Source organism: Pogona vitticeps, chromosome 8 (assembly GCF_051106095.1).
Source record: "Pogona vitticeps strain Pit_001003342236 chromosome 8, PviZW2.1, whole genome shotgun sequence".
In the NCBI taxonomy this organism is placed as follows: domain Eukaryota; kingdom Metazoa; phylum Chordata; class Lepidosauria; order Squamata; family Agamidae; genus Pogona; species Pogona vitticeps.
Window position 1 is genome coordinate 1,020,704 of NC_135790.1, and position 10,903 is coordinate 1,031,606.

A 10,903-nucleotide genomic window follows, 5' to 3' on the forward strand; every position below is an offset into this window, starting at 1 on the left:
TTTATCTTTCTGGCATTCACTCCTGAATCTGGACTGCTGATTTAAAGGGGCTGCACTGTCCTGGCTCCCTAACATCTTTTTGTTTCTGTTCTGTTATCTCCTCCTGTTACTGAAAGCTTTTTCTGCCCCAGCGTTGTCCAAAGGAGGAGGGGAAATAAAAATAAAAGGGGCCACAAATGCTAAAACCTTGCATATGCCACTGTGTAGGATTGCAGTCCCTTTGCAAATGAAAAATATCTCTAAGGTGGGCTGCCCCCACATATAGACCGTGAGAACAATTCTACCACCAAGTCTGGTGGATGCGGAAACATCAGTGGGGGCTGATCCATTAGAGCCAATAAAGGACTTCCTCCCTTGCAGGACACCATACCAAGAAAGGATGGTGAAGCATTAAGTCCAAGAGTGTGAAAGCCCATGGAAGCAGCAGAGGAGAGAATGCCTCACGTCAGCAAAACGTTCAGGAGTTGTCTGCAATGTGAAGGAGAAAGACAGGGACTAACTAGACCAGAATTAGCCAGACCCACAGATTTTGTTTTGCTTTCCACTGGCCCCCTTGCCTCACCAGAGAGAGGGCCAGGAGCTGCCTAAGAGTTCAGGGCGTTGGAAGAGGAAGGAAAGGCACCTGCGTCTTTGTGTGGATGGATGGAAGGAGGGAGGGAGGGAGGGAGGGAAAGGGAGGCACCTTCCATGTCCTGGTCACCTGACCGTTTGCTGGAAATAGCAACAAAGGTAATCAAACCAGTTTTAAAAGGGCATCCGAGTCAGAGGCGAGGGATGCCAAGCGCGGGTGGAGCAGAACAGCCTGCAGGCACCTGCTGAGCTGGAAGTCAAGAGCACGGGCTTGGGGTGGGCAGGCAGTGCCGCCACCACCTTCATAGCTCTGGGCTCCACCGAGCACCCACCAAGGGCAGGTTGCAGTTGGCGTAGCAGGGGAAGGCAAACAGGGCCTGCTCCTCTCTCTGGGGAATCCATGCTCAGCAAGCTGTTGTAAAGCTCATGGCTTGTACATGGAAAGTCTCAGGTTTTGAAAAAAGAAATAGATTGCAGGGCTAGGAAACCGGTGTGTGTGTGTGTGTGTGTGTGTGTGTGTGTGTGTGTGTGTGTGTGTGTGTGTGTGTGTGTGTGTGTGTGTGTGTGTGTGTGTGTGTGTGTGTGTGTGTGTGTGTGTGTGTGTGTGTGTGTGTGTGTGTGTGTGTGTGTGTGTGTGTGTGTGTGTGTGTGAGTGAGAGAGAGAGAGAGAGAGAGAGAGAGAGAGAGAGAGAGAGAGAGAGAGAGAGAGAATTTGGTTCTAGATTTGTTTCTTTTGGAATTTCCCAACACTTGCAAACTCCAGAGGCAGAGGGGAAGTGAAACAGAGAGATTTGCACCTCTCTGTAGAATTTGGGAAAAATTTCAGTTCCATTCATTTCTTGACTCACAAAATTTACTAAAATTCACAAGAGCTGAATTTGGGGGCATTTGCTTACCTCCCACCCCCAAACTCCACCTACAGATCTTTTGCCCGTCAGCACAAGTAATGTAAACTGGATGGAGAGAGACTCTGGGCTGCCTGCCTACCTCCGCCACCTCACATTTCAGCCCAGGAGAGCCCTTTTGCAAAAGCTGGTGCCTTCCACATAGTGATCGTGGCCTGGGAGAAGGGAGGCTGCTGTTTGAAATTGACCGGAAAATCCCTGGTTAGGGAAGAGGGCTTCAGGAGGTACTTGTGGAATCATCCTGGTAACCTTTACAATCACCCTGTGAAGCGGGCCATGTTGTCCTGCCCCTTGTGGTTAGGGGAGAAGGGGCAGAAGGGGCTGAAAATGTGACTTACCACCACCTTGCATCCAGAGGTACCCCATGCCAGAGGCAAATGTGTCCTAAACGTACACTCACCACATAGTTGGCATGTGCACGATCCTCTCTCCTCCAGGCTGCGCTCAGAGCACAGAACCTGTTTTTCTAGTTTGAGTTTAAAAAACCAGCCTGATGCAGAGCGGAACCTCAGGTCAAGCATGAAAGCACCTTGTTCTCCTCCTGCAAACAAGGCGGTATGATTGGGTGATCCTTCTGTCCCTCACAAAGCCCCCCCCCACGTACATCCTTTTGAAGCACTGGGTTAAAATGCTAAGGAGAGAGAGAAAAAGTGGAGGTGGAGCCAAAGTATGACAAAGGATTTCAGCACTGAAAAAACACAGGAAGGGAAACTCTTTCCAGAATTAACTGTGTGGGGGGGGGAGGAAAGCCACCCGACACCCCCACCATCAGGGTTCTTTGGTTCCCCAGTGCTGAACGCACTCAAGGGTTGTCTCCTTGCCTGGAGACAGGCCCAGAGGGGCTTAACGGTTCCCTGAGCCTTCAGCCCAGGCTCTGGGAGTGGCGGCCATGCCCTGCGCTGGGTGACCTCTCTGGCAGGACTTGGGGTGAGGAATGTCCTCTTAGCCATTCAGCCCTATGAGGTCGCCACCAACATGTCTTAGGCATGAGAGCCTCTGCTAAGGAAACACAAAGAGGGAATGCACAGAAAAGAGCCGAGAATATGTTTGCAATGGAGGGCTGGTGGCTGAACCAGACGGGGTCTCAAGGAGGGGGTTGTGCCAAATGGCCTCCTCCCAAAGAGTAGCTCAGATTTATAGGCAAGAAAGATGGCTGGGAAAGGCAGGTGCGAGGGGCACTCGTGCTTCCCGGCGGTCTCTCTTTCTGCTGCACGGATTGAGTTCAGTCGTGCCTCCTGCATCATCTTCACACAGAGCAGGATTCATCTTTAAAGCATTTCTAGACTGCCCCTAAAGTGGCCTCCGTGGCCTAGCAGAGGGGCAGGCAGAAGAGAAAAGGAGACCCAGCAGCAATGAGTGGGAATGCAAGCAAAGCCCTGTCGGTCGTGGCCACAGGCATCTCCAGAGAAACATTCATTTTTCTCCTCTGCTGTAGCCCGGCAGAGGCTGCTGGAAAAGTTCACAGCAGGGCATGGAGGCAACAGCGGCTTCTAACTCGGACTCCTCCGTGGCCTTCTCCCTCCAGTCCTGGAGGCCATCGTGAGCCATTGCGACTCATCACCACTTCTGAAAGCTGCCTCCTGTACTTGCTGCAGATCAGGAAGGGCCCCTGCCTCTCAGCTGTTTAATTCAGTGAGAAAAAAATGGCTACAGTCCTGAGGAAGCTTACTTCCAGGCCCCTGGAGAAACAGGGTATGTTCTGAGCCTGTGAACAGGAACTGAAGAGGGTGCGGCTTTGCCATTAGTGGCCAGGGAGGTTATCCCTGCAGAAATGCATTCAAACAAACAGAGGCTATTGTTTACCTCCTGATGACCCATCACCATACAAAAGCCTGGCGAGATTGCAAAACCTCACTGGAAGATGATCACATGTCTTTCATTTCTTAAGTCAGTCCCATTTCCAATGGCAAAGCTGCCATCTCAACTGCTTCTTTCCCTTATTGTTGCCTATATGTAAAATGGGTATTGCTCATAAGAGCGTTGGCATACAAGCATTACCTCTCTCAGTCTGTGTTCCTCACCTCTGCTGAAATGTGAGTCCCTTTCACTCTTGATGAAGTTTTAGTGGTAGTTTCAGAGTTTTGTGTTACAATCACAGCTGTGTAGTCAGTCTCGTGGGCAACCAGTCAGACTTAGAGAAGTTGCACCTTGTGAGCCTCCTTTCTGACTCTAACCCTTAATCATATTTTGCATTTGTTGGTGAATGTCCAAGCTTGAGTCAAACGCATGGTGAATGTCTCAAGTTTTATATCTGCCCACCTCAGCTGATAATACAAAATAATATTTCCAAGCTCACGGACAGCCAAATTAAACATAGCATGGAAGATTACAGGTTCAGCTGTTTGATTGCATGTTCTTTTCCAGAGGACACCCATGTAAAGTGCCCAAGCTCCCCTCCCACACCAGGCCCCGCTTTGCAAGACCACCAACACCCGGACAACACAGGCTTTGAAGCCCTGGAGTGGCTCCCCAGGACGCAGGCAGGCTGCCCCCCCCCCGGAGCCACAAGAGTAGGTGGGAAGACCTGGGTGACTGGTGCACGGACCTCACTGCTCCCTCACAAGGAAGTTCCCAGAAGGGCAACCAACCATGCAATATAAAACCTAATGAATTATTTTCTCAACATTGTAACCCATAATGACTGCAGTTACTTTTCAAATGCTGGAATGAGTAATAGGAATCAATCACTATTATCTGTTTGTTTTTAGAAACAACTTCCAGTCTCTGATTTCTTGCATAGAACCAACCTCCAGGGGTAAGAAATGGAAATGAATTGTTCTTAAAAAGAAATTAATGACAACCACAACTCCGACCGTCTTCTGAATTCCATCTGACTGCACAGAAAGTGTCCCCAGGAGTAAAAGGAGGCTCAGAGGCATTTTCACCTTGGCACCGGGGAGGGTGTGAAGCAACGGAGGCTGCAGAGAAGCCCAGCCAAGAATTGGCAGATCTATGAGATTCACGCCCACCCACCCACTTACCCACCCACCACACATACACCCGGTTCCTCAGATCAGGTTGAGGGGCTTCTGGGCAGGGCAAGCCCATCCGACTCCTGCCCTCTCTGCCTGCAAGCCACCCTACTGGCATTGGGAGGGGAAGGAGCCGCTGGGTCCCACCTGCCCACCCCCTCCCTCAACCAAACACAATCTGGATCTGTGCCAAGGCACGACCCCACCGCAAGCCTAGGGGCTCCCACGGCAGACCCTCTTGCTCCCCACTGTGAGAGGGCATCTGCAGACATGGGCTGCCGTGCCGTCTCATGCCAACCAAAATTTGTGGGCTGGGAGAGCTGCTGTGGTTTCCCTGCCACAGAGCGACGGGGCCGGCCCCCTCCCAACAGTTTCCTCCTCCTCACTGCCTTACTTTGTCCTGATGAGAGGAGAGGACATGTGCACGCACACACGTCCACACACTGCTCCTTTCCTTCCTCAAGGGCTGCCAAGGAGTGTATGTCAGAGCGAGGTCCTGATCCCTCCCTTTCATTCAGAAGAAGGCCCGCGTTGCAAGCAAGCTATATAAAGCAGGCCCTGAAGGAGAGAAGCGTCAGGAATGATCACATACTCAGCTGTCAAAGTCATTCTCACATTTGGCCCTCCGAGCCCGGCCGTTCTGGGCTGGAGGTGGGTTGGATTTCTGCAGGGATGCGTCTCACAGCTGAAGGGGACCACCCATTTCAGCATCAGAATTATGGCCAAGCTGAAACAACAAAGCTTCATGTAACACCATAAGGTGTTTTTTTTAATGTTTGGCCATAGAGGACTGCAGTCTATTTCATGAGCTTCTCTCTACAAAAGCTGATGCCAAATGTATTATATTAGCCTCCAAGGAGCCACAAGGCTCCATATTTGCTGGAGCACAACAAGTGACAGAAAACCCGTTATTAAAAGAGGGAGTTATTTTCATTGCCAATAGGGTGTGATTGTCACAGCAGGAGCTTTTCTCATCTCCTGCCGAGTTGCACCTGAGCTTGTTCTGCTTTGGGAGTGGTCTTTAGGACTTAGAAGGGTCGTCTCCCTTTGCAAGTCCGATTGCTCAGACACAAAGCACTGCCAGAATTCTGGCCCTAATACAGCAAACCCCTCTGGCAATGTTAGAGGTTGTGAAGTTCTGCTGCAAGGCTGGGGGTGGGGTGGGGTGGGGGTGCCTGAATATTTCACTGGTGTTAATTAGCCTGCTGGATCGGACCAAATATAAACACTGTTTTTTCGTATTTTCCCAGTTTTCTCTGCACTTTTATTATCCTAATCTAATCTATCGATGTGCTCCCCCCGACTCCTGATAGCTTTGTCCTTTTATATGTCAACACCTGCCCTCACAGTTGCCCTCCCTTTAATTATACCTCTGCTTCTCTTATACTCGAATAAACCAATACAAGCCGATTGTGATCAAAACCCCATCTTGTCTAGCCCTCCCGACTCAGCCGGAGACCCATGGGAAGGCCACAGGGAAGCAATGAGGCCAGCTTCCTCCTCCTCCTTCTACACACACTCCACCTTTCTGCTCTCCTGCACCTGCTTCCTACCCACCTCTTCTGAGAACGGTTTAGCTCAACACGTTTCTCTCCAAGCTTGCCAGGTTTAAACATACAGGCCAGAAACCTGGGCATTTCCTCCCCTACTTTCATGTGTCTCTCCCCCCCCCATGTCAAACTCCAGATTGAAACCCAGATGGGCCAGGGGGCTCCTGGATTTCCTACCTGGGCAACAATGCCTTGTAAATGTCTGCATAAACATGCATAGATAAGAGGCATCTCCTGCACTCCTAGGTGGTGCTTCGAGAGGGATTTGCAGGAGTGCCCTGAGAGCACCATTTTGCAACAAGGGAAGCCCGGTTGTGCCACTTCCTTGCGGGCAAAATGCTTTGAGCAAAGGCCCAAGACACGCCCTGCCCGTCTTCGAGAAACAGGGCATTTTGCTACAGTGGTTAAGTGCCACCAAGTTGAAACCAACATACTTTCGCCCTCACAGGGTTGTCAAGGTGAAGTGAGATATTTAAGGAGTGGTTTTACCAGCTCCACAACCCTAGGGAGCGTCCATGGCTGAGCAGAGATTCGAACCCAGGCCTCTTGAGTCCTAGTCTGTTACTCTGCCCACTACACCATACTGGGTACTCCTGGTGCACTTATATCTCCAAGATATGTATGGCGCTTATTGTAGTTAGCTCTTGAGTTTGCTTAAGAGGACTAGTTGGAAATGCTCCCCCAAAATATAACAGCTGATGTATTTTGGTCTGTGTTGTATTGCATGGTGGCTGAAAGGTGTGTAACAGGTACCAGCTCGTTTCTGGGCATGGCCCCAGAGATAAGCTTCCCTAGAAAGCTCTTCCTGAAGCAAAGGTGGGTATCTTAAGGATCTTGTCAGACAGCAACTCCATCAGGGATATCTCAAAACACACAGACACACACTCCTACTTAGTTTAAATCAGAGGAGGTGACCCGGAGCACTGTCAGTGTCCATGGAGATCAGAAGCCACCAGTCCCAGCCAGTGTAGCCAAGGGTGAGGAGTGTTGGCAGTTGCATTCCAAGCCCCCCCTTGGCTTAAATCCTTGCAGGAATGGCTTCCTCCTCCTTCTCCCATAGACACCAGGTTGTGTTGTGTTGTGTGGCCTTCTGTGATGCAGGATGCCTGGAGCTCACAGATTAAAAAATCCAAATACACCCAACCCTAATCTAGAGGAGCAAAGGGCTCCAGGGAAATGTTTTGCAGAATCATTATGCAACTGGTTTCCTCACAAGACCAAAAATCATTTTGCAAGGGCATCATGCAACACTGTGGATAAGTTCATCGCAATAAACTTCCTCTTTTATTGTGTGTGTGTGTGTGTGTGTGTGTGTGTGTGTGTGTGAGGGGTTATGCAGAGAAGGAATATGGGGTAATCTGTGCTACAGAAGGGAGGGTTGGCTGACATCAAGGGTCCCTGTTGACTCATGTGGGGCAGAAATGGAAAGCTCCAACTTCTTAATCAAAATACGCCTCCAAAGCAAGGACCCCTGAAGGAGAGCCCCTCCCTCTCTGGCAGAAGCCCAGGAGCCCACTCCCAGCAAAGCATCGTTTCTCCACCCTGGCACTGGCCAAGCCCCGTTTCTGTGCCAGAAAGCTCTGCCCAGGGAAACCAGGGAACAGCCCCCCCCCCCCCCGGAACCAGGAACCAGGTAGTTTAGCTCACTGGTTCTTAACCTTGGGTTACTCAGGAGTTTTGGACTGCAACTCCCAGAATCCTTCACCACCAATTGTGCTGGCTGAGGTTTCTGGGAGTTGCAGTTCAAAAATATCCAAGTAACAAAGGTTAAGAACCACTGGTTTAGCTGAGAGGTTCTTGCCTCTAAAGGAAACGTCCGGCCACCCAGACTGCTAGAGCAAATCCTGCTGTATCTCAGCTGAAGTGGTATTTTGATAACGGATGCAATAATTACCCTTTCCACTAATTAACACCCATGCAATTAAAGCATTCTCTGGGAAATCCACATCTATACTTTGCTCTAATCGAGTATCAAAGAGAATGACTTTGCAACAATGCAATCAATACTCATCATTTTGCAAAAGCAGCTCCAATTAGAAGCTGAACAAGACATGTTTAATGAACAGCCCCCTCTGCCAATTAAAGCCAATTATTTCAAGGAAATAATTCAAATGGTTTTTCTCTTAAAGGTTTCTCCTTCTTCCTTTTAAGAAGAGAATAACATATTTTGTTCTCTCCCCCCCCCCCCCCATCCACAGACAATGTCCACTGGGGACAGATTTATTTATTTAATCCATGCATTGCATAATGAAGGGGAGTGTCACAACAACATGTTTCTTATAATAGTGATGCTTCTGTTTCTTAACCTTATATAACTTACTAAAACAAGGCAGAAAGGTTTTTTTGCCCCCACCCCACCCCAAGAAGTCTCAGTAATGCCAGATGGCTAAGCTGTGGCTGCAGAATTTCCCAAAGCTGGCACCTGCCTGCAGAAGAAAACTAAGAGCAACCTCAGCCAGGACCAAGCCTCGGCACTGCCACTTTGCACCTGAATCATTACTCTGCCAGAGAACAGGATGGCTTTGACCCCTACGGTCTCCAGACCTTCTTCCCAGGGGCCCCGCCGTCCACCTGGATGACGCCTGCTTACTCTTCCCCCCCCCCAGATCTATTTATGTGAGGGACCTGATCTCACAAAGCTGAAAGGTCTCAGGGGACAGTGTCCACGTGGAGTAAAGGACCAAATGCTGTATCTTCACTACTTGTGCACAAGCATCACCTTCTCAAAGCTCAGAAATGTTGCCATATCCACCCTGAGTGATCCTGCAGATTCCAGGATCTTCCAGACAGCAAAGTTGAAATTCCATTTTCTACACACAGGAGCCCTGTCTTCTTTTTGAGGTGGCTACCTCGCCTCAGGCTGAAAACGATTTATTCCCCAAACTTTCTTTTTCCAAAAAGCAGAAGAAGATTTGAAACCCTATGAATCCGGGCCACACGCTCGCTCCTTGTCACAGGTTTCGAACCTGTGTATTTTTCCAGAACTTGTTTGTGAAAAGGTGGCTGAGGGTCAGAACAACTGGCTTTGGGGGCAGCCACACTTTCTGAAAAGTTCTTGAAAAGCTATTCTCCCTGCTGCCAGCCTCCGTTGTCTGCACAACTCCTGCTGTTTATAATCAGGCTGTCAGATAAAAAGATCTCTCCATAACTGGGCAAACTTTTCAGCGCGATGCCTCTCAGAGCCTTGACGGCAACGAGTGCCAGCAAGGTGAAGGGATAAGCCTGCCGTGCAAGCTGGGGTTTTATTTTTCCTGTTGTGAAACCAGAGCATTTTTTCCTTCCTTCACCTCTACCTTCCTCTTACAGTGTCTTCCCACCAGGCTGGAAGGGAGGCATCAGAAATCCCAGAGGCACCAAAAGTGCACGGAGTCAAAAGGAATCACAAAGACAGCGCCTAACATCCGACCGGGGACTTTTCAGAGGGACCGACTGGGCTGCCCTCTTTCGTCAGAAGGATGGTGTTTTAGTATTGAGGGCCAAGTGACAGAAGTAAAAATTATTTTATTTCCCCCAGGAAATCTGTGCAAAAGAATATTAATGCCTGAGAACAAGCGAGAGGGTGAACTATCAGTTTTCTTCCAGAAGGTGAAAATGACATGCCTGCCCAGACATCTCCTTTTTGGCAAGTGGAAGCCCAGCCATCCTTCCTCTACCCACAAATAAAAGAGGTCCAGAGAGCCTGTGATAACTCGGGAGAAGCTCCCCTTACCTGTTGTACCGTTTGCTCGCCTGTGGCCTCCAGGTCCCTTTCAGCCATCCTGTTCTGTCTCCTGGAACGGGGCGAGAGCAGCAATCGGTTCTCTCTTGGATGGAGCGTCTGTTCTTCAAGGACCTGCTGAGGAAGGAGTGAGGCGTGAGGATGGAAAGCGTGGCAGCCTCAGCATCTGCGAGACTCTCACGGAGGGAGGCCCAGCAACGTCAAGGCTGAGGTCACTGCCTGCGCTCCGGGGAGAGAGATACGGGGTTGTGGCAGGCAGCGGTTTAATCCCCAGAGCTCAGCGACAGGCAGAGATAAAGCAATACTCCGCTGCTCAGAGGCTCACGCCTTTGCTGAGGAACAGAGAGGCTGCTTTGCAATAAATACACGAGGAGGAGGAGGATTGGGGCCAGAGGAGCAGGGTGGCACTGGGAATTCCCCTGCCACCCTGCTCTGTTCCAGTGTGGATCTGGCATTTGGGCATTCAGGGGTGACACACCAGCATCCCTGGGACTGACTTATTTCAGCTGGGTGACACTGCTTAGGGACAGCTCAGCTGCAGGCCTGGGAACGCGGGAAGGGCTGAAAAGAGCAGCTCAGTCACAGAGAGATGAGACCTATGAACTACATGCCAAAGGTGCATCTATTTCAGCAACCTTCTCCTGATACAATTAACCCTACAACACGTTTTACTCCTGGGGATTTATGAATGCAATATATTGCTTTTATTGACTGGTATTCTATTGCATGTTTTCCTGATGGGTGTACATTGCTTCAGACCTGTAGACATCAGTGCTTCATAAATACATGCAAAATGAACTATGTAAGATGCTGGCCTTTCTTCCACAGTTACATTTGTGAAGCATTTGATATATTGCATAAAGGATACCCAGTTTGATATATACAGGATAGAACGACAGAGGAGGACTCTGGAGACCAGGATTCAAATCCTGCTCAGCCATGGAAATTGACTGGGGGGGAGTAGAGCCAGTAAAGCCACTCCTTAAATACCTCCCTTACCATGAAAGCTATAAATCAGTTCCAACGTGACAGCATGTAGCAACAACATAAGTGCTACGTGATGCTGCTTACTTTGGGCTGTTTTCTTTCTACTGATGAACAATATGGAAACTTGGGAAGTTTACAGCGCTTCCCGTCAGCTTTCCATTTTCTTCTTGTTATGGGCTGTCGCGTCATCCGCAACTTATG

The 10,903-nt window shown here is 49.6% G+C and overlaps 1 protein-coding gene across 1 annotated transcript in view; it reads right to left on the reverse strand.

Annotated features, from left to right (window-relative positions):
• LOC110072091 (hexokinase-2) overlaps nt 1-10,060 on the reverse strand; it is a 46,133-nt gene extending 36,073 nt beyond the window's left edge. The window contains exon 1 of the mRNA XM_020780130.3: nt 9,707-10,060. Within this exon, the coding sequence (XP_020635789.3) occupies nt 9,707-9,754 (48 nt within the window). The 5' untranslated portion in view covers nt 9,755-10,060. The remainder of the gene's footprint in view (nt 1-9,706) is intronic.
• Between the last annotated feature and the right edge of the window lie 843 nt (nt 10,061-10,903).